Below are 25,965 nucleotides of genomic sequence, written 5' to 3' on the forward strand. Positions count from 1 at the left end.
CAAAAAAAAAGGCTGACGGCAGACCGCAGCGACCCAGCAGGGCCGGGGTCACGCAGCTAAAGGTGCTACGGACCCACGGACACCCACTGAGGTACGCCGAAAAAAAAAAATTAAAAACTATTTTTTTTTTTTAACCCTAACCTGTCCCTACCTAATCTAAAGCTATCCCTGGGGATTTCTGTGCCAAGGGGCCACAGAAAGGGGGCAAGGGGCACTTTTTTTTTACTGAGGGGATGGTGGGCAGCACGGGGCTCCGTCCTGCACACCAGATCTCTGTGGAATGGTGGGCAGAACGGAGCAACGTGCTCCTAGCCCACCAGATCCCCTCCCATTACATTGTGATTGGTGTGGCCACTTTGGACACCCAATCACAACTGTACTGAGGGGGTGGCCACAATGCCAGCCCCCAGTACAGCATGGATGGTGATTGGTGGTGTATACTACACCACCAGTCACCATCTATATCCAGGTCACAGGGTCACACGTGACCCTGATGACCTGGAACCGCTGCAGAACGCCGGTTAGTACTTACCGGCGTCCTGCAGCGATCGCCGGTATAGGAGGTCCTCCGGACCTCCTCCGGCACACTGCCGGGATGTCTGCTGATAGAAATCAGCAGACATCCGGCTCCGATCCCCGCCCGGCGAGCGGCGGGGAACGGAATCGCAGCGCATCGCTCGTCTGAATTGACGAGCGATGCGCCGCGATCGCCGACATGGGGGGTCATCATGACCCCCCTGGGCGATATGCCCCGATGCCTGCTGATCGATTTCAGCAGGCATCGGGTGCCGGCTCCGCTCCAGATGGTTGCGGGGGGCCGGCAAAACACATGACGTTCTCATACGTCATGTGTCCTTAAGGACTCGGAAATGGAGACGTATGAGAACGTCATGTGTCCTTAAGGGGTTAATCCTTGGATAAGTCAATGGTCCGCAGCATCTGTCAATCATTGCTGAGCTGTATAGAGACTGTATCACTAAGACTGTTGCTGTAAATGGGATGTACCGCAAGTACTTCAGTAAAGTTTATGAAAGTTCAAGTTCATCTCCATTGTGGACCTTCATTTATTTACATGGGTTGTGCGCTGCCCTTCCTTTCGGAGCGCCGCACGCAGCGTCTGGAAGTTCATTACTCCGAACGCTGTGTGCGGGCTTTCGTGTTCGCGGCCGCCGGGCGCGATGTCACGCCCGGCCCCCTCGTGACATCTCGCCCGCCCCCTCAACGAAAGTCTATGAGAAGGGGGCGCAACCGCTGTCACGCCCCCTTCCCAAAGACTTTGGTAGAGGGGGCGGGCGTGACGTCACAAGGGGGCTGGGTGTGACGTCACACCCGGCGGCCGCCCGCACACAGCGTTCGGAGTAATGAACTTCCGGACGCTGCGTGCGGAGCTCCGAAAGGCAGGGCAGCGCACAACCCCTTTAAGCACGCATCTATTGTTTCTGGGAAGGGTGGCGATTGGCCGAAGATTTACCTCAGCGTATTAACCCTCACCCTCGCGTCACGAGTGACAGGGGTTAAATTAACCCCTCATATACCGAATGAACACCACCACTGTATTATTATATGCCCCCCAAGGGCTACCACACTTACATCACTTCACTGTATTTGCAGCAACCACTTTTGCATCCACTACTCTTTCAGTAAAGTAATACTTCCTGGTATTACTGCAGAAATCTTTCCCTTTAATTGGAGATTTTCCTATGCTTGATGACGGAAAATATAGATTTTATAAAAGACAGGAGGCTTACATTAATTGCATTTCCTTCTTTACTGCAAAACATAGCAGCCAACAAACAGTTAACTTATACAAGAAAAACTTTGAACATACAGGTGAAACCACCTAGTTTGCTAGATACAGGTAACCAATAAGAGTGAAGGAACCCATATAAAGGTCCAGGTGTGTAAGGTACTTCCTCTTTCTTTGTGCGAAATATAATAAAATTTAATATTAACCCCTTAAGGACCAAGGACGTACCGGTACGTCCTTGGTCCCTATGGGACCTATAACACTGCAAAAAAAAAAAGTGAAAAAAAAAAGTGAATAAAGATCATTTAACTCCTCCCCTATTAAAAGTTTGAATCACCCCCCTTTTCCAATAAAAAAAAAAAACACAGTGTAAATAAAATTAAAAACAAGCATATATGGTATCACCGCGTGCGGAAATGTCCGAATTATAAAAATATATCATTAATTAAACCACTCGGTCAATGGCGTGCGCGCAAAAAAATTCCTACGTCCAAAATAGTGCATTTTTGGTCACTTTTTATATCATTTAAAAATTAGTCCTATCAATGCAAAAATGGTACCGTTAAAAACTTCAGATCACGGCGCAAAAAATGAGCCCTCATACCGCCCCATACACGGAAAAATAAAAAAGTTATAGGGGTCAGAAGAATACAATTTTAAACGTATTAATTTTCCTGCATGTAGTTATGATTTTTTCCAGAAGTCCGACAAAATCAAACCTATATAAGTAGGGGATCATTTTAATCGTATGGACCTACAGAATAAAGATAAGGTGTCATTTTTACCGAAAAATGTACTACGTAGAAACGGAAGCCCCCAAAAGTTACAAAACTGCGGGTTTTTTTTTCAATTTTGTCGCACAATGATTTTTGTTTTTCGTTTCACCGTAGATTTTTGGGCAAAATGACTGACGTCATTACAAAGTAGAATTGGTGGCGCAAAAAATAAGCCATCATATGGATTTTTAGGTGCAAAATTGAAAGAGTTATGATTTTTTAAAGGCAAGGAGCAAAAAACGAAAATGCAAAAACGGAAAAAACCCCGGTCCTTAAGGGGTTAAAGATCAAACATTAAAGTCCAAACAACAGATCAATTTCTTGAAGAACTGTCCATCAATGAGGATGAGCTGGATTCCACTTGGAGATCATCAATATTGTAGTTGTAGAAAGACTTGAGATAGAAACGAAGCCATCACCCAATAAAGTATAAATTGGAGCATATAAACCGACATCCCTGGATGGTTAGTAAGCTGAAATACATAAAAGAAATTATTAAGAGGGTGGATGTGGGAGGGATAATGCTCGCCTCCTGTCTTTTATAAAATCTATATTTTCCGTCATCAAGCATAGGAAAATCTCCAATTTTATAACAAGACAGGAGGCTTACATTAATTGCATGTTTAAAGCCATAATGTCATAATAATATAAAATTCTACTAATTATTATAATAGAGACATAGATACATGGTGCTCTGGTCTAAAGTAAAACGTTTTAAAAGTCGAGTCAGAAGACCAATTAGCTGCCTTTAATAAATCCGCTAAGAACCACCAGATTGTATTATTTTAGTAGATACTGCTCCTCTAACAGAGTGAGCCCCAAATTTTGAAACATCAATATTTGCCATGGACATAACATTTCTGACCCATCTAGCCAGAGTGGCAGAAGAAACAGGTAGATGAGGTTTACAGTAAGAAATAAGGAGTTGAGAAGAAGAGGAATCTCGGATCTCTTTTGTTTTGGATTCATATACTTGTAAGCATTTAACCACACATAGTTTGTCATTAAATGGAAAAGATGGGTAAAATACTTGGCGAATATCAGTTTTGGTTCTTTTATGGATAGAAAAAGAAACTCCCTGAGGAGAAAATTGTCTTTGTGATATGTCAAGAACTCTCACGTCAGAAATTCTTTTGATAGATATTAGACATAGTAAGGTTGTCAATTTAAAAGAGAGATGTTTCAGGGACAAGTAATCATTATCCTGCCAAGAGTTGAATAATTCTAAAACTAGATTAACATTCCAAGTAGATTGATATTTGGGTAAGGGTGGACGTTTAAAATGTATACCTTTCAGGAGTTAACAGATAATAGGATGTTTGCCAATAGGAAGAGAATCGATTGGAGTATGATAAAAGGATATGGCTGACCGATAAAGATTTATTGTACGGTAAGCTTTACCTAGATCATAAAAAGTGGAAAGGTAATTTAAGATATGGGGGATAGGTGCAGATATCGTTGAAGGCACCAATTAGACCATAGTTTCCAGGCTGATCTGTAAGCGATCCTAGTACCTGGGGCCCATGCTTCTGACAAGATATCTCTAGTTGATTGAGAAAGTTCCCACTCCTTAGAGATTGTCCCGAAATCAGCCACGCTACTAATTGAAGTTGTTGGGAGACAATCAGAGGGTGAGGATTCCCTGAGGGATCCGTCAGTAAGTTCTGAAAATTGGGAAGAATCCTTGGGTAATCTATTATCATTCACAAGATTTGGGGAAACCAAGGTTGGGATGGCCACCAAGGAGTTATTAAAACTAGGGTGGCTTTCTGGATCGATACTTGAAAAAGAAGTCTGGGAATGAGAATAAATGGGGGAAAAGCATATAGTGTTTTCTTCGGCCAAACCTGGATAAGGGCATCCGTCCCTGCAGATTCTGGATCTGAGCGCCAACTGAAGAATCTTTGGATTTGGCAATTCAACCTGGAAGCGAATAGGTCCAAATGAAGAGGACCCCATAAAAGGAGAATTTGTTGAAAAACATAAGAATCCAGCCTCCAATCGCTGTGATCCGTGAGATAACGGGAGTTCCAATCCGCTATTGTATTGGAAAGTCCTGGAATGTATTCCGACCTTGAGAATGATGTCTCTGGCTGGACAAAAGTGCCATAGGTCCTTGACAATATTCGTCAGTATGGGAGAATTTGTTCCTCCCAGTCTGTTGATACACTGGACAGCTGAAATATTGTCCATGCGTAACAGTATGCAGCAATTAGTTCTGTCCCTCGCGAAGCTCCTGAGGGCAAAGAATCCTGCCGTCAGTTCCAAACAGTTGATGTGTAACTGTGATTCTTGAACCGACCATTTGCCCCCTGTGGACTGATGACCTCAACGTGCTCCCCAGCCTATGAGACTCGCATCTGACTCCAGAATTAAATCTGGCATAGGATTGAAGATGGTTTTTCCATTCCAATCCTGAATATGGAGTAGCCACCAAAGTAATTCTTCTTTCGCTTCTGGTGATAATTGGACCTCGTCCGAATATCCCAAGCCTTCTCTCAAGTGTTGTATCTTCAGACGTTGAAGTGCTCGATAATGTAGTGGAGCTGGGAAGATCGCCTGAATCGAAGCGGAAAGGAGTCCTACAATCCGAGCTATAGCTGGAAGAGAAATCAAGTTCTTGTTCAGAAGAGAGCGAATTTCTTTGCGAATCATGCGTAATTTCTTCAATGGAAGGCTCAGAAGAGAAGTACGAGTATTGATTAGAAATCCCAGGAATTCTAGTTCCTGAGTAGGAAAAAAGATGGATTTGTCCTGATTTATTAAGAATCCTAAATTGGTTAGTAATTCTAGAGTCCAGTTCATATGTAGAATGGCTAGATTTAAAGATCTGGCCAAGATGAGGATGTCATCCAGATAAATTATGAGACGAACACCCCTGGCTCGAAGTAAGGATATTACTGGTTTCATCAATTTGGTGAAACACCAAGGAGCTGATGACAGCCCGAAAGGGAGGCAAGTGAATTGCCATTTTTTGCCTTTCCAAACAAATTGAAGAAAAAGTTGGGATAAAGGATGTACCGGGACTGTCAGTTAAGCATCCTTCAAATCGATCTTGATCATCCAATCGTTGACCAGAAGAAGATCTCTCAAAAGATGGATACCTTCCATCTTGAAGTGACGGTAATAGCCTGCATCTTTCTTTTTCACTAGAAAAAGGTTGCTGATGTATCCTGGTGATTCCAGGGGTACTTGAACAATAGCTTGTTTGGACAGCAGCTCTTTGATTTCTGACTCTATAAGGAGTTGATCCTGGATAGAAAAATGTATCAGAGGAGGGGACGACTGAGTCGGAATAGAAATTAACTCTATCATATAACCTATGGTTGTATTGATAATCCATTTGTCGGAAGATATCCTTTCCCAAAGGTGGGAAAAATGTAGGAGTCTTCCGCCCACTGGGGGAAGGGAAGAATTTGTTAGAGATAGACTTACTTGAAAATCTGGAACGAATGTTGAATCTTTGTCCTCTGGTTCTCCAGGAGCGGCCTCGATACGGGAAGAAGGGTTGGGGTTGTGGAGGTGGGATGGCATAAGAGACTCTGTGTATGTGGGGCCTCTGTATTGTGCTCTGAATTGAGATTGTCGGCCAGGAAAACGACCCCTACTTCTCCCGGCCCTGCCAAAAACTCTAGTGGGGAAAACCTTCTTAAGGGACGATTGGGCTTTGTCCAGTGTAGAAAATAGACCAACGTACTTTGAAATTTCCTTTATGAAATTGTCTCCGAAAAGACGATTTTCAACATCAGTAGATGTGGGTGTAGGTGCTAGATATGTTAATTGTGGATCTAATTTTAACAGGATTGAACGTCTTCTTTCAATACAGAAGGCTTCGTTGATGCTACCAAAGAGGCACATAGCCCTTTGTATCCAGCATCTAAGGGAATTGACATTAATCTGAGTTCCTGTTTTGAATGCTTCCTCTGACATATCCATAATTTTTGTTAACGGTCCCAATAAATCCAAGAATTTTTCCTGGCACAGTTTAAAACTGTGGTCAATACCTTTAATAGGGTTCTTTCCCAACTTTTGAATATATCTAGTCAAGATAGGGTCAATATCTGGGGTTAAAGAGGAAGCCAAAGATAAGGTGGGACGTGGACACTCTGCTCTTGGCTTATTTCTAGCTTTATTATCTAGATTTTTTCTTAACCATAAGCAAATAAATTTGTCTACCTCAGGGCTAGGGGTCCACTCTCCAGTTCTGGGGTGTACTATCTGGGATGGGTCAAAAAATGGTACCCCCTGACTATCAAGAACATTAGTATTAGATGTAATATTTTCGTCAAAATATGTTCCGCCCTCAGACTCCATAGGATAGTAAGAGAGGTCATTTCCATCCATTAAATCGGAGTCATCAACGTATTCACCATCTTCATGCTCCCCATCATAATATTCATAATATTCATCATAATCCTCCGTTATAGGTGTAATGGAGGTCTGATTAACCCGTGTTTCAATTATCTCCTCCCGGGTAGAGGCTCCTGGAAGCTGTATATTAGCTTCAGTATGGTTGCTTTTAAGCATATTATCATCAGTATTCTGACCTTTTTCTTTATATATATAATTTTCCTTAGTTTTTTGGGGTTAAGGTCATCATATAAAGAAATTCTCTTTTTTGAATGACTTTGATGAGCCAGTTGAGCAGAAGACTGCGAGTCCGCTATAGTCTCTTGCACTGCTGCCATGGCACTATTTACAGCAGTATGTACCGACCGTGAGACAGAATGATCCACTAGCAATTGTAATTGGTAATTTATAACAATATCCGCATTAGTGGTTTTTTGTTCAGCAGTCATTTTTTAAAATGTAATTCAACAATGGAAATTAATAGGCAATAGTTTGATAGTATATATGAATTAATATATATGAATTAATAGGCAGATAACTGGCAAGGGGTTTATATTAAATGTACTGGGGAACAATTGTTACTGTCTTAATAAAGACAGAATATCTGTAATAAGAAAATAATTGAAAATTCCTGTATTAACAGCAAGGAGCGGTATAGGTAAGTAGAGGGGACGTTCCTGTCAGGCGAGCTGAGCGCGTCTGACAGGAACGAGCTCGAGCGCAGTGAGAACCACTACCCGAGTTCTCGCAAGACTATGTAAAGTCTCACAGTCTTCAAAGTTTTTCTTGTATAAGTTAACTGTTTGTTGGCTGCAATGTTTTGCAGTAAAGAAGGAAATGCAATTAATGTAAGCCTCCTGTCTTGTTATAAAATTTTAAATTATTGGGAAACACTGTTCTGAGCATTGCTGTTGGTCTCCCATCCACTGCCCAGACCATGATACCTGCTGCTTAGCATTCTGGGAATTGTAGTTTTGCTATAGCTGGAGGCACTCTGGTTGGGATATACTACTCTGAGCTTGGTCTCCCATCCACTGCCCAGACCATGATACCTGCTGCTTAGCATTCTGGGAATTGTAGTTTTGCAACAGCTGGAGGCACCCTGGATGGGATATACTACTCTGGGCATTGCTGTTGGTCTCCCATCCACTGCCCAGACCATGAAATCTGCTGCCTAGCATGCTGGAATTTAAAGTATTATGTGGTGTCCTGGTACAGTATTTCATACCGTACCTTGTGGTGGGGTCCCCAAAGTCAGAGTCCCTAGTAACAGTGGGAGTCCTCTTCTTTAGTTAACCCCTCGTCACTCCTCAGTTAACTAAAATTTGTGTAAATAAAAGTGTAAATATGTATATTTAAGATGCCTACCTTGTTAGCATCGCAGGACCTGCGGGTCATGTGACTTGGTTCACAGAACTCTATGGTTTGCTAAAGGACCTTTGGTGGTTCTAGTCAGGTGATCACCCACAATCCTATGTAACGGTGAGTGACAGCTGACATGGACCAATCTAAAACGGTTCAGCCCCCGCCCATATAAGGGAGCTGCGGCCATTAATCTTTCTCTTTCCTCGTGGGCTGCTGATGAGATAGGATCTACACAGCTGCCATCGGCAACCACTAGGCCAAAGCTTTGCGGCCTCGGCCATAATCCAAATTGTGAGTTATTACAATTCCCTGAAATCTTCGCAAGATCACTGGACCTAAACCAACCCCTAAATTCAGCGGATCTATGCAATCCAATTCTCCTACTCCAAAGAGAACTTACCGGTCCCAACCGACTGTCAGTCATTGCCGTGCTGTATAGAGACTCTGTTATCTGGACTGTTACCGTTACTGCATGTACAGAAAATCTTCAGTAAAGTTCCTGCAAGTTTTTCAGTTCAGCACCGGTTGTGGACGAAAGGGTGGCGAAAGGTCCAACATTACCTCAGAGTTTTAACCCTCACCCTGGCGTCACCAGTGATCTCAGGAAGTGGGGCCGCCACGCCCCCTTCATATTGCTCTATGGTAGAGCCGAAGATTGCCAAACAGCTCTCCCATAGAGCTATATGGTGGATGGAGGTCATGACGCCCCTCTGTGAAGGAAAGCCGGGGCTCCATACAGGAGATCACCAGGGGCCCCAGCGCTTGGACCCCCTGCGATCTAAAACTTATCCCCTATCCTTACAATAGGGGAAAAGTTTTATACCATGATACTTGTCTGAGACTTTAAAGTTGTACTCCAGTGAAAAACATCTTTTCCCCTAACCAAAGGATAGGGGATACGATGTCTGGTCGTGGGGGCCCCGTCACTGGGTGCAGCACCCCGGTCATCCGTGCTATGTACTAGCCGTCACATTCAATCCCATAGACATGAATGTAGGGGGCATGGCATGACATCACAAACATGGAAGCTCCAAGCTTCCGTGTTCCAGATGCCAACTCTGCTGGCCCGGAGATCGTGGGGGTCCCCAGCGGCGATTAGACATCTCCTTTGGATAGGGGATAAGATGTTTTTCTAGCCGGAGTACTCCTTAAAGTTGCCAAGTCGCCGGAGCCCCACCACACATCTAATGACAGGTTCACACTGTGTTGCTGCTTCCTTTATCTGTATCCGTAGGCATCCCACCAAAAATAGGAGGAAGTATACTGATAACAGGAGCAGCGGACCCCATATCAATGGTGGAACAGAGGCACCTACTGACTCAGTTCCGGATCAATGTGCTATTTTAAAGGGGTACTCCACTGGCCAGTGAGGGAGGGAGGCAAGGGGGAGATTTTTCAAAACTTGCCCAGAGGAGAAGTTGCCCAGTTGCCCATAGCAACCAATCAGATCGCTACTTTCATTTTTAACAAAGCCTCTACAAAATGAAAGAAGCGATCTGATTGGTTGCTATGGGCAACTGGGCAACTTCTCCTCTGGACAGGTTTTGGTAAATCTCCCCTTAAATGTTCTGAACGCTGTTTTTGCGCTGCTGGGGGTCGGCCGTGCCCCTTGTGATGTCACGGCCACGCCCCTTCAATGCAAGTCTATGGGAGGGGGCGTCGAGTACCCCTTTAAGCGGACTCAAAAGAGTAGCGGACAGATCCCACTTCGCCAGAGTCTTACATAGTGTGAACCTACCCTAACCCGTCATGTGTTTTAGGGGGGGGGGAGCCGCATTTTGAAGTTAGAAGTATTAAAACTGCATTGCGATATTGTGTTAAATCCTGAGAACATTATATTTGATTTCTAATGTTTAAAATAAATAAATATATTCTTGGATGTTTTTGTTATCGCATATACAGGATTTCACGCAGACCCTTTAGTACATATTCACACGGTGCGGTCAAATCTTGGATGATTCATAATCGTCACAAAACTGCATCACAATTCTCCGTTTTTCTGCAGCACCGTGTGAACGCAGCCTAATACGCAATTTGTGAACGCAGCCTAATACACAATTTGTGAACGCAGCCTAATACACAATTTCTATTTAACACAGTTGTATATTTGATAATTATTGCAGGAAATGTAGTGTCTCCGCCGCACACTTGTATGACAGGACATCACATGACCACATGACAGAACATCACATGACCACTCGCTGGTTGTCTAACTAGTCCAGACTAGTGAGGAGCAGCAGGGGCCATATTCGAATTCGCGATTATTCGTCCTATGGTTGCAAAATTCGCATTTTCGCTATGTTAGTTCACTTTTCTTTTCCATGCGAAAATTCGCATGGAAAATTTGCGTAAAAAATTAGCATGTGGAAAAAAAAATATGAATATTCATCATTACGAATATATAGCACTATATTCAAAATATGTGCCGATATTTGCTATAAAAATTCACATTTCGAATTTTTGTGCTCAACACTAGTCCAGACTCCGGTTCCGGGAGATGTCAGCCAGGCCGGGTTATGGGGGGGATCCTGTATGATCCCAGGTGCGCTGGTCACATGATCCTCCCCCATTACTACCTATATAAAGGGGCTCATAGAGTCTGGGGGGCATCAGTAGGGTCTCAGTATCAGGCAGGATGGGGCTATCAGAAGGGGAGAAGGCTTTGTTGTCTGCTGTGATGGCCAAAGTAGCAGAGAAGAAGGAGGACATTGGATCTGAGGCCATCACCAGGTGAGAAGACTTCACTGGGGGGAGGGTTTGGGAGTTTAGAACTGAAATCTTTTATTCCTATATTTCTGATTACATTGATGTTATGTGCAGATATAGCAGAGCTGAGAGTCACTACTAGGTCTGTATTGATACTAACTTAAAGAACATAATTTGAACCAAATGACATCCTTGGCTCTGCTACATTTGTAAGTTTGGCCAATAATGGCCCATGTAGTGGTCGTAGTGTTTAGTCTTGGTCAGGAGTTATCATGGGGAGGACTGAGATTCTATGAATGAGGCTAAAATAAGTCTATGGCTTTGGGTCCAGACTAGGGATCGACCGATTATTGTTATGGCCGATAATCACGATTTTGGGCATTATCGGTATCGGCAATTACCTTGCTGATAATGCACCGTGTCGCACCCCCCACCGTAGTGCTGGGCGGTATAAAGGTATGAACTGGATCCCTTATTTCTTTATTTTTTTTTCTCACACTGTATGGATTTTTGCCCATACCGCTATACTGGTCGGGCCCCTCTGAGTCAATAAAAAAAAAATAAAAAATTAAACTTACCTGTCATGGGGATGGTCCGGGCCATCCATCCTTCCTGTAGTGTCCGGTGGCATTCCGGGTGGAGGGTGAACCTCTCCGGGGGTCCTCTTCTCCACTCTGGGCAGGCTCCGGCCTAGTATGCTGCATAGATGCCGTGACGTTGGGTGCGTCGCTGCGCAGTGGCGTCTATGCAGTGTTACTAGGCTGGAGCCTGCCCAGAGTGGCGAAGAGGACCCCCGGAGAAGGACAGCCTGGACCGGTTCACCCTCCACCCGGAATGCCGCTGGACACTACAGGAAGGATGGATGGCCCGGACCACCCTCCCCGGATGGTCCCTGCAGCAACTGGGAAGGTGAGTCAGGGTTCTGGGAAGGACATGGGTCTGTATAATATACTATACCTACAGTAGGCCCTCCAGCTGTTGCAAAACTACAACTCCCAGCATGCCTGGACAGCCAACGGCTGTCCGGGCATGCTGGGAGTAGTAGTTTTGCAACAGCTGGAGGCACCCCTAGGCACAGCGTGCGGTGGCGGTGATAGGTCTCAGGACCCCCAGACAGACAGGGGGAGAGAATCGGGTGGTGGCGGTGACCTATGGCACCGCAAAAGCCACTGCAGTGCATTGATTTAAAGCGCCCGCTTTAAATCAATGATCTGCAGCGGTGTCGCGGGGGGATAAATAGCCGATAACTTATATCGGTATAAGTTATTGGCTATCGGCCCTAACCTCCACCAATTATCTGTATCGGCCCTAAAAAAAAAAATACATCGGTCGATCCCTAGTCCAGACAAAAACCACCACATGCTATGAATCTGGTGCCTCCTCCAGTGATGTCCATTAGTGATAAGGATTTCCATGGTGGAGCTGGTTCTCCAGTCTGGGTTGGTGCATTCTCCATGTGGTGGTTATACTTACCTATATCTGTGCAGTGTATATACTTGGTGAGAGGAAGGATGACAACATGGAGCTGCTTGAAGGTTTACAGAACATTATCCTCTGGTGATGCTGTTGGCCATTAAATTGTATGAGGATTTGGGGATGTCTAAAAGTAACCAGAAGGGGTTTAATCTACAAGATGGTGCAGACCTCATGTACAACTCTTCTAAGGTTCTGCTTTGTCTTAGTATCTAATAGCTGACAATGTTGAAGGGGGTAGGGGATAAGATGTCTTAGGGCTGGAGTGCGGGACTGATGTGATTCCCCATGTTTGTATCTCAGGCTCCTGAAGGACCATGATGAATTGAAGTCCCACTTTAGTCACATGGACCTGACTCCTGGTTCTCAGGATCTGAAGACTCATGGAGGAAAGTACTGCCAAGCACTAGTAAATGAAGTAAACCATGCGGACAGCCTCATAGAGCACATGGCCAAGCTCCAAGACCAGCACACCAACACGCTGAAACTGAGCAAAGAACAGATCAAGGTGAGGCACTAGGGTCTTGGTGGTTGTCATCATAGCCAAGCTTCCCTGTATACCCTACCTTGTCTTCTCACAATGGGGCAGTTCTCTCCATACTTGGTCCAGTTGATGACTTTTCCCATAGGCCTTTGGTAATCCGGCCATAATGGATCAGTGTTATCTGAGAACATGTCCTATCAGACTCTGTACAGTCACATGATGCCCAATGACACTATAGAATAATGGTGGTCAGGATACCTGGTACTATGACTCCATTACTGAACACTTCTCTCCTACTTTAGTTGTCCTCTTTAATGGACAGAGGGACCAGGTCCTGACTTGTATACTATATAGTTGTGATCAGGTCTAATACAACATGGACTCTTGTCTCTTCTAGTGGCTGCTGGATGATATTCGAGACCTCATCGGAGAGACCTTCCCCAGTGACTTCAATGAGGACACCCGGGCGGCTTGTGACAAGTACTTCTGTGAGGTCGCCAGTGTCCTGACCTCCAGCTGAGCTGGGACAATACCTGAGGCTTCATCAAGTGTAATCTAGAAATGTCTAAATAAACAGATGGAAACCTCCAAAATGTCTCTTTATGTGTACGCATGTTAGACTGCTTGGTCCTTCTGTAAACAATGGCTCCAAGTTACATTCCTCTCTTAATATGCCAAGCTGCAGATCCTCATGTGGTATCAGCTGTCCTGGCCTTGAAGGGGTTATATACAGGAGTAGAACAGATAATTTTTGCACCACACCTATCCTCGCGTTGTTTGGGGTATGACAACTTGGTTCTATTACTTCAATGGAACTGAGCTGCAATACCACATACAAACTGAAGACAGGGTGGTGCTAGTTTTGGGAAACTAGCTCTGCATTTCTAACCCTGGATAACACCTTTTTAAGGGTACGGTAAGACGAGCAGATTTACAGCACTTATTTTGCTGTGGATCCGCTGCTGAAGGACCTGTATGATGTCTTAACATGTGCCACTACGAGCAGACACACAACGATGTGAGTCTCCACGCGCATGCGCAGTATAGTCACACTCATAGAGCAGGGGGAGCGGCCGCGATGTATGCGAGTACATGGCATGCGCGGCGACTCGCACATCGCTTCAGTGTGTCTGCACGTAGCGGTGTATTGCTGCTCCGAGCAGGCACATGTAAAGGCAGCATACAGAGGTCCTTCAGCTGCGGATCCGCAGCATAAAATACTCTGTAAATCCGCTCGTCTGAATGTACCCTCAAGCAGTGTTCAAGAGCTAGAAACATTTTCTAAAATCTCATACGAATCACTATGGGGAGAAAATACAGGACACGGCCCTCCAAAGATTCCAATATATGATTAGGGTTGTCACCTGGCCGGCATTTTACCAGAACAGCCGGTATATTGGCCACCCTGCCAGTATTTTTATAGTAAAAATACCGGCAATGCAATGGCATTTGATTATCAAACCAATCCTCCAACTCCGGGAATGTTGCACCATATACTATACCAGTGTTTCCCAACCAGGGTGCCTCCAGCTGTTGCAAAACTACAACTCCCAGCATGCCTGTTTGCAGGGTTCAAGTCCTGGAAAAGTGTGGGAACTTGCCCAAGAGGGTAAGAATAATTCAGAGGTCTGTCCTGCAGGACTAATGTAACAGGGACGGCGTTCCTCCTCTGGAAAAAAGCAAAGGAACGCCGTTCCTGCAGGACTCGAGCCCTGCCTGTTTGGGAAACATTGACCCAAGCTATATAGTCCAACATCCTGGGAGTTGTAGGCAGCTGCTGAGCCACAGGCTGTAACGGGGCATGCTGGGTGTTGTAGTTACTAAAACTCCCAAATGTAATAGTCACCCCAAAACGGTACCCGTAAAAAACCACAGGGGGCACAGAAAACTTTCATACAGGCCCCTGTAAGGAGAAATAAAAATTATAGGGGTCAGAATAGGATGTTTTCCCTGCACGTGTGCATCCTGTGATGTCACGCATATATAATTATGCAAATTAGCATGGCCGGTATTTTTGGGCAAGAAAGGTGGCAACCCTATAAAGTGACCCCCCCCCCCCCCGACCTACGATGGCCCCGACATACGATCATTTCAGCATACGATCACTCTCAGAGGCCATCGCATGGTGAAGGCAGCATCAACATACGATGCTTTTGTATGTCGGGACCATCGCATAAACGGCTATCCGGCAGCGCAGACTACTTCAGCTGCCCCCGGATAGCCGTTTACGGTGCCCCGTGTGGTCCGCTGACGATCACTTACCTGTCCTCGGGGCTCCGGCGCGTCCTCTTCGGGATCCCCTGCATCGCCGGCGCTCTCCATCACCGTCATCACGTCGCTGCGCACGTCGTCCCGTCATCCAATAGGAGCGGCGTGCGTAGCGACGTGATGGCGGCGACGGAGAGCGAGGATGCCAGGGAAGCGGAGGCCTTGCCGGAGCGTCGGGGACACCCTGGGGAGGCGGCGATGGACGGCGACATCCAGGGCAGCGGTGACGAGCGGTGACTGTCCGGAGCGGCGGGGACAGGTGAGTACAACTTCCTCTAACAGTGGTCTACAACCTGCGGACCTCCAGATGTTGCAAAACTACAACACCCAGCATGCCCGGACAGCCAACGGCTGTCCGGGCATGCTGGGTTTTGTAGTTTTGCAACATCTGGAGGTCCGCAGGTTGTAGACCACTGTCCTATACTTTACATTGCACGGATCCCTCAACATGTGATGGTTTCAACAAACGATGGTCCATTTGGAACGGATTCCCATCGTATGTTGAGGGACCACTGTATATGACAGACATGTATTCTTCCATAATATAAAGGTGGCGTTTCAAACCCGAGGTAGATCAATCTGGGGGTCCCAGCGGTCGGACATTTACAGTAGAATTCTTCCATGGCTTCTGTCTGTTGGGTTAATCGGTAACAATCATATTAGGTCATGTTCACACAAAGGAAAAAATTTGCAAAATGTTGTCCCGAGTGGACATGCTGAACATTTGTTAGTTTCGGCAGTGCTAGGACTACTAGGAAATGTGCCGTCTTAAAGGGGTACTCCACTCCTAAACATTTCATCCCCCCAATCCAAAGGATAGGGGATAAGATATCTGATCGCAGGGGTCCCGCCGCTGGGACCGCTGTGATCTTGGTGCTGCACCCAGCTTTCTAAGCATATTTAGGATGCTGGGTTTCAGTGGGTTGTGATGCCACGCCCCCTCATAACGCCACGCCTCGCTATTTATGTCTATGGTAGGGGGTGTGATGTCACAACCCCCACCACGGGAACCCAGCAATCTAAACATACTGTATAGAATACAGAGTGCTGCACAGAGATTGCGGGGGTCCCACGAGCAGGACACTTGATCAGACCTCTTATTCCCGATCCTTTTGGATAGGGGCGGAGTAACCCTTTGATAGCAATACATTTCCAAGCAGAATCCATAAACACTCTACGGTTCAATGTTCTTGCAGATTCTCAAATGGGGATTTCCGCTGTGTACACAGTGCAGCATGATTCTATTGAAATCAATGGGATTCTGCTGCAGTGGAATTTCCGAACACACAATTATCCTCTGGAATTCCGCTCAAACTCACACAGCCTAACAACGGGCAGGATTTGCTTTTTATTCCCGTGCAATGTTTCAGACTCGCATGCTTCCCTCTAGTTACGGGCTTGTCTGTTTTGCCGCATCGTGCCAAATTGTGGCGCAGGCTGAATTTGTGGTGTAATGTAACAAATTGTGCTGCACACCCATAATAAAAGTGCACTGACATTACAGTGTAATAAATGTATTTATTTAAACCTGAGATGTGGGCCAGGAACACACGTTAGGTGACATCCACCTAACAGGTCAGGAAGACAGGTGTGGTCTGCATTGGGACACCACATAATCACTAGTTGACCCACTAGTTGTTTGGGCCATTAAAGGGGTAGTCCAGTGCTGAAAATCGTATCCCCTATCCTAAGGATAGGGGATAAGTTTCAGATCGCTGGGGCCCCCCCGCGACCTCATGTATGGGGCCCCAGTTCGCTGGCCAGATAGCAGGTGTTGACAACCGCACGAAGTGGGGGCCAACATGCCCCCCTCAATACAGCGCTATGGCAGAGCCGGAGATTGCCGAAGGCAGCACTCTGGCTCTGGCATAGTTTTATTGAGGGGGCGTGTCAGACGCCACTTCCTGCGGTGGTCAACACGCCCCCTCTTTCCGCGATATGAAACGTATCCTCTGTCCTTAGGATAGGGATACGTTTTTCAGCACTGGACTACTCCTTTGAATTAGGCCACTGCCTGTACGCCTGTGTTGAAAACCCCTCTTGTATATTCAGAGTAAAGTTAAATCGTGATGTGAACAGCCCCTAGAAGGATAATGGAGAGGGTTAATCTGCTATAAAAAAATATGTACACAGTTAAAATCTGTAGGGTAATGAGTCTTGTCCTGTCACTAAAGTCCTTATAGACTGTAGGCAGCCAGGAGCTGTAGAAGTTTCAGCTTGGATTTCACCCCCCAGCGCCCCCAGGACTTGACTTAAAGGGGTACTCCGCTCCTAGACATCTTATCCCCTATCAAAAGGATAGGGGATAAGATGTCAGATCGCGGGGGTCCCGCCGCTGGGGACCCCCAGGATCGACCATGCAGCACCCACCTTTAGCGGCTTCCGGAACCGCTGGAGGTCCTCAGACTGAGTCCATCTCGACCACGAGGACGGAGCATAGTGACATCACGCTCTGCCCCCTCAATGCAAGTCTTTTGGAGGGGCGTGACAACTGCCATGCCCCCTCCCATAGGCTTGCATTGAGAGGGCGGAGCGTGACATCCCACAGGGGCGGAGCCGTGACATCACTATGCTCCGTCCCCGTGATCGCCAGTAATCAGACCCAGAGCGAACACGCTCCGGGGACTGATTCTAACAGGGTGCGGCGTGGAAGATCACGGGGGTCCCCAGCGGCGGGACTCCCGCGATCAGGCATCTTATCCCCTATCCTTTGGATAGGGGGGATAAGATGCCTTAGCGCTGGAGTACCCCATTAATACACTGACCAAGTTTGAGAGTTTGTTACATAAAATGCTTCAAATAAAATTTTTAATCAACTGGTGCCAGAAAGTTGAACAGATTTGGAAATTACTTCTATTAAAAAATATTTATCCTTCCAGTACATATTAGCAGCTGTATACTACAGAGGAAATTTTCTTTTTGAATTTCTTTTTTTTATCTTGTCCACAGTGCTCTCTGCTGACACCTGATGCCCGTATCAGGAACTGTCCAGAGCAGGAGGAAATCCCCATAGTAAACCTCTCCTGCTCTGGACAGTTCCTGATACGGACAGAGGTGTCAGCAGAGAGCACTGTGGACAAGACAAAAAAGAAATTCAAAAAGAAAAGAATTTCCTCTGTAGTAAACAGCTGCTAATAAGTATTGGTAGGATTAAGATTTTTTAAATAGACGTAATTTACAAATCTGTTTAACTTTCTGGCACCAGTTCATTAAAAAAAAAAAAAAAAATAAAAAGGTTTTCCACTGGAGTACCCCTTTAGGCTAGGTTCAGACTACGGAATTTCCGCCTGCAATTCTGCTTTGAAATTGCAGGCGGAAATTCCGCTTGCTAAAATGTACTGTATAGCGAATGGTTTTCCGTTCTCAAATTCCCACTTTGGAATTTGTGAAGCGGAATTTGTGAACGGAAAATCCGCTTGGAAATTTCCGCCTGAAGAAAGGCGTTGCTCTTTCTTCAGGCGGAAATCCGTGCGGAACACATTGCAGTCTATTGGAGACTGCAGTGTCCGCGCGGTCCTAGCGCCGACTGATTCAGCCGGCGCTGGCCGCACTCGGAATCTCTGGGCGGAAATTTTCTGCCCGGAGATTCCGTAGTCTGAACCTAGCCTTAAGGTCTTATTCACACCTGCAGCAAACTGATCCTGTTGACTTTAAAGGGTTACTCCGGTCAACTGGAGTTTTAATCAACTGGTGCCAGAAAGTTAAACAGATTTGTAAATTACTTCTAATCTTAATCCTTCCAGTACTTATTAGCTGCTGAATACTACAGAGGAAATTCTTTTCTTTTCGGAACACAGAGCTCTCTGCTGACATCATGACCACAGTGCTCTCTGCTGACACCTCTGTCCATTTTAAGAACTGTCCAGAGCAGGAGAAAATCCCCATAGCAAACATATGCTGCTCTGGACAGTTCCTAAAATGGACAGAGGTGTCAGCAGAGAGCACTGTGCTCGTGATGTCAGCAGAGAGCACTGTGTTCAAAAAACAAAAGAATTTCCTCTGTAGTATTCAGCAGCTAATAAGTACTGGAAGGATTAAGATTTTTTTTAATAGAAGTAATTTACAAATCTGTTTAACTTTCTGGCACCAGTTGATTAAAAAAAAATAAATAAATAAATAAAAGTTTTCCATCGGAGTACCCCTTTAATAGCGTCCATCTGGTGTTTTTTTTATCTAGAAGGATCAGATTTTTTTTTTCGGGGGAGTGACAGCGACAGGTTAGGGAGGGTCACACTGAGAAATTCGGTTGGCACCGGGCCCACTCGGAATCTCAGGATGTAATTCCGAGTGTGGCCAGCGCCGAATTAAAGGAGGTCTCCATTGAAAATTATCATTGCGAAGGTCCGACTGATGGGGCCCCTCGCGGACCCCGGTGCTCAGTGAGAAGTAGACGGCACGCGCTCCATTCGTTCCGATGGGATCGCCGAAAAGACCAGCTCTCGAGCATCATCAGCACTCCTATAGAAATGAATGGCGCACGTGCCGTCTACCTGTAGATGACCCGCGCTCCTCATTGAGTGTCGGGGTCCCATCCCAGGGATCGCAGGGGGCCCAGCAGTCGGACCCCCCCAACGATCAGCTACTTATCCCCTATTCTGTGGTTTTTGCCTTTACACTATAGATCAAACTGTGGCCCAACTGTTGCAAAACTACAACTCCCAGCATGCCCGGACAGCCAACGGCTGTCCGGGCATGCTGGGAGTTGTAGTTTTGCAACAACTGTAGGCCAGAGATTATCAAAACCCGTGTAGACCAATAAAGGAGCGGTTGCCTATAGCAACCAATCAGATCGCTGTCCGGGCATGCTGGGAGTTGTAGTTTTGCAATAACTGTAGGCCAGAGATTATCAAAACCCGTGTAGACCGATAAAGGAGCGGTTGCCTATAGCAACCAATCAGATGGCTGTCCAGGCATGCTGGGAGTTGTAGTTTTGCAACAACTGTAGGCCAGAGATTATCAAAACCTGTGTAGACCCATAAAGGAGCGGTTGCCTATAGCAACCAATCAGATCGCTGCCCGGGCATGCTGGGAGTTGTAGTTTTGCAACAACTGTAGGCCAGAGATTATCAAAACCCATGTAGACCAATAAAGGAGCGGTTGCCTATAGCAACCAATCAGATCGCTGTCCAGGCATGCTGGGAGTTGTAGTTTTGCAACAACTGTAGGCCAGAGATTTATCAAAACCCGTGTAGACCCATAAAGGATCGGTTGCCTATAGCAACCAATCAAATCGCTGCCCGGGCATGCTGGGAGTTGTAGTTTTGCAACAACTGTAGGCCAGAGATTTATCAAAACCCGTGTAGACCCATAAAGGAGCGGTTGCCTATAGCAACCAATCAAATCGCTGCCCGGGCATGCTGGGAGTTGTAGTTTTGCAACAACTGTAGGCCAGAGATTTATCAAAACCCGTGTAGACCAATAAAGGAGCGGTTGCCTATAGCAACCAATCAGATCGCTGCTTTCATTTAAAAAAAAAAAAAAGGCCTCTGAATGAAAATGAAAGGAACAATCTGGTTGCTATGGGCAACTGCACTCTTCCTCTACACAGATTTTGATAGATCTCCCTTCATGTGTACGAAGGGGCATTTGGCCAGATTTTGGCGCCGCTCATGCGTTGCGAACGTAGCGTAATAGTTACAAATCCAAGGTATTTTCCCAGTTTTGCTGCAATATTTTGTAAAAACACCCAAAAAATGCAACAAAAAACGCCTCACGTTACCTGGTTATATGTGAGGGATACATTGGGGCCTGTATGAGGCGTACCCGTCCCATAATCCTCTGCTGTTACCTCATCCTGTTCTTTCCAGTGATTTAATAGTTAAACTCCCCACCCAGGCGTATACCGGTGCGGGCTCATATATATTTCACGTTCCTCTTCATATATCTTGCATTCACCTTATGGTTTCTGATGAGACCTCGGAGGAGAAACGTCAGTGCGGATGTATCAGGACGTCACGGAGGGTCTCGGACGTCACTCAGGGACCTTCTGTGGCGCCATCTGGATACAGGTCCGGAATATAGATTAACCAGGAGCAGGTGATAGGAGGGATGTGCTGCAGGGTACTGTATATACAGAGGAGGGATGTGCTGCAGGGTACTGTATATACAGAGGAGGGATGTGCTGCAGGATACTGTATATACAGGGGAGGAATGTGCTGCAGGTTACTGTATATACAAGGGGGGGGGGAATGTGCTGCAGGATACTGTATATACAGGGGGGGGAATGTGCTGCAGGATACTGTATATACAGGGGGGGAATGTGCTGCAGGGTACTGTATATACAGGGGGGGAATGTGCTGCAGGGTACTGTATATACAGGGGGGGAATGTGCTGCAGGATACTGTATATACAGGGGGGGAATGTGCTGCAGGGTACTGTATATACAGAGGAGGGATGTGCTGCAGGGTACTGTATATACAGGGGGGGAATGTGCTGCAGGGTACTGTATATACAGGGGGGGAATGTGCTGCAGGGTACTGTATATACAGGGGGGGAATGTGCTGCAGGGTACTGTATATACAGGGGGGAATGTGCTGCAGGATACTGTATATGCAGGGGAGGGATGTGCTGCAGGTTACTGTATATACAGGGGGGAATGTGCTGCAGGTTACTGTATATACAGAGGAGGGATGTGCTGCAGGTTACTGTATATACAGGGGGGGAATGTGCTGCAGGTTACTGTATATACAGAGGAGGAATGTGCTGCAGGTTACTGTATATACAGAGGAGGGATGTGCTGCAGGTTACTGTATATACAGGGGGGAATGTGCTGCAGGTTACTGTATATACAGAGGAGGAATGTGCTGCAGGTTACTGTATATACAGAGGAGGAATGTGCTGCAGGATACTGTATATACAGAGGAGAAATGTGCTGCAGGGTACTGTATATACAGAGGAGGAATGTGCTGCAGGTCACTGTATATACAGAGGAGGAATGTGCTGCAGGTTACTGTATATACAGAGGAGGGATGTGCTGCAGGTTACTGTATATACGGGGGGGATGTGCTGCAGGATACTGTATATACAGGGGAGGAATGTACTGCAGGTTACTGTATATACAGGGGAGGAATGTGCTGCAGGTTACTGTTTATACAGAGGAGGGATGTGCTGCAGGATACTGTATATACAGAGGATGGATGTGCTGCAGGTTACTGTATATACAGAGGAGGGATGTGCTTCAGGGTACTGTATATACAGAGGAGGAATGTGCTGCAGGTTACTGTATATACAGAGGAGGGATGTGCTGCAGGTTACTGTATATAAAGGGGAGGGATGTGCTGCAGGGTACTGTATATACAGAGGAGGAATGTGCTGCAGGTTACTGTATATACAGAGGAGGAATGTGCTGCAGATTACTGTATATACAGGGGAGGAATGTGCTGCAGGTTACTGTTTATACAGGGGAGGAATGTGCTGCAGGTTACTGTATATACAGAGGATGAATGTGCTGCAGGTTACTGTATATACAGAGGAGGGATGTGCTTCAGGGTACTGTATATACAGAGGAGGAATGTGCTGCAGGTTACTGTATATACAGAGGAGGGATGTGCTGCAGGTTACTGTATATAAAGGGGAGGGATGTGCTGCAGGGTACTGTATATACAGAGGAGGAATGTGCTGCAGGTTACTGTATATACAGAGGAGGGATGTGCTGCAGGATACTGTATATACAGAGGATGGATGTGCTGCAGGTTTCTGTATATACAGAGGAGGGATGTGCTGCAGGATACTGTATATACAGAGGAGGAATGTGCTGCAGGTTACTGTATATACAGAGGAGGGATGTGCTGCAGGTTACTGTATATACAGGGGAGGGATGTGCTGCAGGGTACTGTAAATACAGAGTAGGAATGTGCTGCAGGATACTGTATATACAGAGGAGGGATGTGCAGCAGGTTATTGTATATACAAGGGAGGAATGTGCTGCAGGGTACTGTATATACAGAGGAGGGATGTGCAGCAGGTTATTGTATATACAAGGGAGGAATGTGCTGCAGGGTACTGTATATACAGAGGAGGGATGTGCTGCAGGTTACTGTATATACAGGGGGGGAATGTGCTGCAGGTTACTGTATATACAGAGGAGGGATGTGCTGCAGGTTACTGTATATACAGCGGGGGAATGTGCTGCAGGGTACTGTATATACAGAGGAGGAATGTGCTTCAGGTTACTGTATATACAGAGGAGGAATGTGCTGCAGGGTACTGTATATACAGAGGAGGAATGTGCTGCAGGGTACTGTATATACAGAGGAGGAATGTGCTGCAGGGTACTGTATATACAGAGGAGGAATGTGCTGCAGGTTACTGTATATACACAGGAGGAATGTGCTGCAGGTTACTGTATATACAGAGGAGGGATGTGCTGCAGGTTACTGTATATACAGAGGAGGGATGTGCTCCAGGTTACTGTATATACAGAGGAGGAATGTGCTGCAGGGTACTGTATATACAGAGGAGGAATGTGCTGCAGGTTACTGTATATACAGAAGAGGAATGTTCTGCAGGTTACTGTATATACAGAGGAGGAATGTGCTGCAGGTTACTGTATATACAGAGGAGGAATGTGCTGCAGGTTACTGTATACACAAGGGAGGAATGTGCTGCAGGTCACTGTATATACAGGGGAGGAATGTGCTGCAGGTTTCTGTATATACAGAAGAGGAATGTGCTGCAGGTTTCTGTATATACAGGGGAGGAATGTGCTGCAGGTTACTGTATATACAGAGGAGGAATGTGCTGCAGGTTACTGTATATACAGAGGAGGAATGTGCTGCAGGTTACTGTATATACAGAGGAGGAATGTGCTGCAGGTTACTGTATATACAGAGGAGGAATGTGCTGCAGGTTACTGTATATACAAGGGAGGAATGCGCTGCAGGTTACTGTATATACAAGGGAGGAATGTGCTGCAGTTGTTAGTTATTACTGTCCCCTCATCTCTGCGGTATCACAGTCATTAGTGTCCCCCTAATTTCCCTGTGTCACAGTCATTAATGTCCCCTCATCTTTCTCAGTTCCACAGTCATTAGTTTCCCATCTCTAATGGGATCTAATGGGATCTGATGTTATTAACCCCGGGGGTCGGATGGTATTAACTAGGAATCGACCGATTATCGGTATGGCCGATATTATCGGCCAATAATCACAATTTTGGGCATTATCGGTGTCGGCAATTACCTTGCCGATAAGCCGATAATGCCCCGCCCCCCGCACCGCATCCGCCCCCCCCAGACCCACCGCGTCGCACCCCCCACCGTAGTGCTGGGCGGTATACCGGTATGGATTTTTGCCCATACTGCTATACCGGTCGGGCCCCTCCTCCACCCTCCGAGTCAATAAAAAAAATAAAAAATAAAATAAACTTACCCGTAATGGGGGTGGTCTGGGCCATCCTTCCTTCCTGTAGTGTCCGGCGCCATTCCGGGTGGAGGGTGGTCCGGTACGGGCTGTCCTTCTTCTCCGGGGGTCCTCTACTCCACTCCGGGCAGGCTCCGGCCTAGTACGCTGCATAGACGCCGCTACGCCGTGACGTCAGGTGCGTCTATGCAGCGTACTAGGCCGGAGCCTGCCCGGAGTGGAGAAGAGGACCCCCGGAGAAGAAGGACAGCCCGTACCGGTTCACGTTCCACCCGGAATGGCGCCGGACATTACAGGAAGGAAGGATGGCCCGGACCACCCTGACAGGTAGGGGAGAGAAGCGGGTGGTGGCGGCAGCGGCCTATGGCACCGCAAAAGCCACTGCAGATCATTGATTTAAAGCGCCCGCTTTAAATCAATGATCTGCAGCGGTGTCCAGGGGGGATAAATAGCCGATAATTTATACCGGAATATCGGTATAAGTTATCGGCTATCGGCCTTAACCTCCAACGATTATCGGTATCGGCCCTAAAAAACCGATGTCGGTCGATCCCTAGTATTAACCCCTATGTGTTTGTGGCGCCAATGTGGTTTTTGGGTTTTGGAACACCACACGCCCGGATTCTCCGCTATCCCAGTTGCTAGTAGTGAAATGAGAGTCCACAACCAGTTATGGTCAAACGGAGGCTTTACTGAGTATAAGACAGATGGAATTATCTTCACAGCTAAGGCCAGAATTCCCAGAGAGGTGGCCAGGACCCAGAGGACCTCGCAGCTTGCTGGACCAATATACTTGTAATTAGACTTGACTATATGCTGGATTGGACTAGTTTCAGTGACAGCAGACATAGACTTGAGACTTACTGGAATGACTGTAGCTTTTGGGGTACTCCAGATGCTGATCACTTGACTCTAAGGCCTCTTGTTCTCAGATCAGATGGTAGGGTCTAAGAGAGAGAATTGCAAATGGCCACCCCTTTATATAGTGGGGGGGGGGGGCTGGATTATAGCACATTGGTCAAGCTATAAGTCATAGGTTAAAGCTGGTGCTCTCTGGGAGTATATGTGACAACAGACCATGTGACTTAACATGTGACCAACTTACATACAGGTCCTTGAGACTATCTAGACATAAGGATCCTGTCTATGCATTAAAGGAACATACACACATTTATTAAGCCAACAGGAGAACAAGGGGAGCCCCCAGGTCACTGAGGGACTCAACCTGACAGGGCCTAAGGGTAGTATAGGACCATGTACCTGTACTGGGACATCACATATACATTTTCTGCCATATGTTATACTGCAAAATGTATATAAAAATGTTATTACTTTAAGAAATGTTAACATGTGATCACCAGTTGTCATGTGATTGTAAACCAGTGAGGTATCAGTGACATGTGACCTAAGAGTCATCTATAGGACCCCACCAGAGT

General features: G+C 46.3%; 1 protein-coding gene across 2 annotated transcripts; it reads left to right on the forward strand.

The window, feature by feature from the left end:
- The first annotated feature begins 9,717 nt into the window (after window positions 1-9,717).
- LOC130360891 (hemoglobin heart muscle subunit alpha-type-like) lies at window positions 9,718-13,494 on the forward strand. 2 transcript variants are annotated; one of them, XM_056563446.1, is made up of 3 exons: window positions 9,718-9,785; window positions 12,721-12,925; window positions 13,299-13,494. In XM_056563446.1, exons 1-3 carry the CDS (start codon window positions 9,748-9,750, stop codon window positions 13,419-13,421), a joined length of 366 nt encoding a protein of 121 aa, XP_056419421.1. In that variant the 5' UTR covers window positions 9,718-9,747; the 3' UTR covers window positions 13,422-13,494. The 2 variants fall into 2 exon arrangements, with proteins under 2 accessions (XP_056419421.1, XP_056419420.1); XM_056563445.1 differs by lacking the exon at window positions 9,718-9,785 and adding an exon at window positions 10,715-10,968.
- The last annotated feature ends 12,471 nt before the right edge of the window (window positions 13,495-25,965 follow it).

Source organism: Hyla sarda, chromosome 3 (genome assembly GCF_029499605.1).
Source record: "Hyla sarda isolate aHylSar1 chromosome 3, aHylSar1.hap1, whole genome shotgun sequence".
In the NCBI taxonomy this organism is placed as follows: Eukaryota; Metazoa; Chordata; class Amphibia; order Anura; family Hylidae; genus Hyla; species Hyla sarda.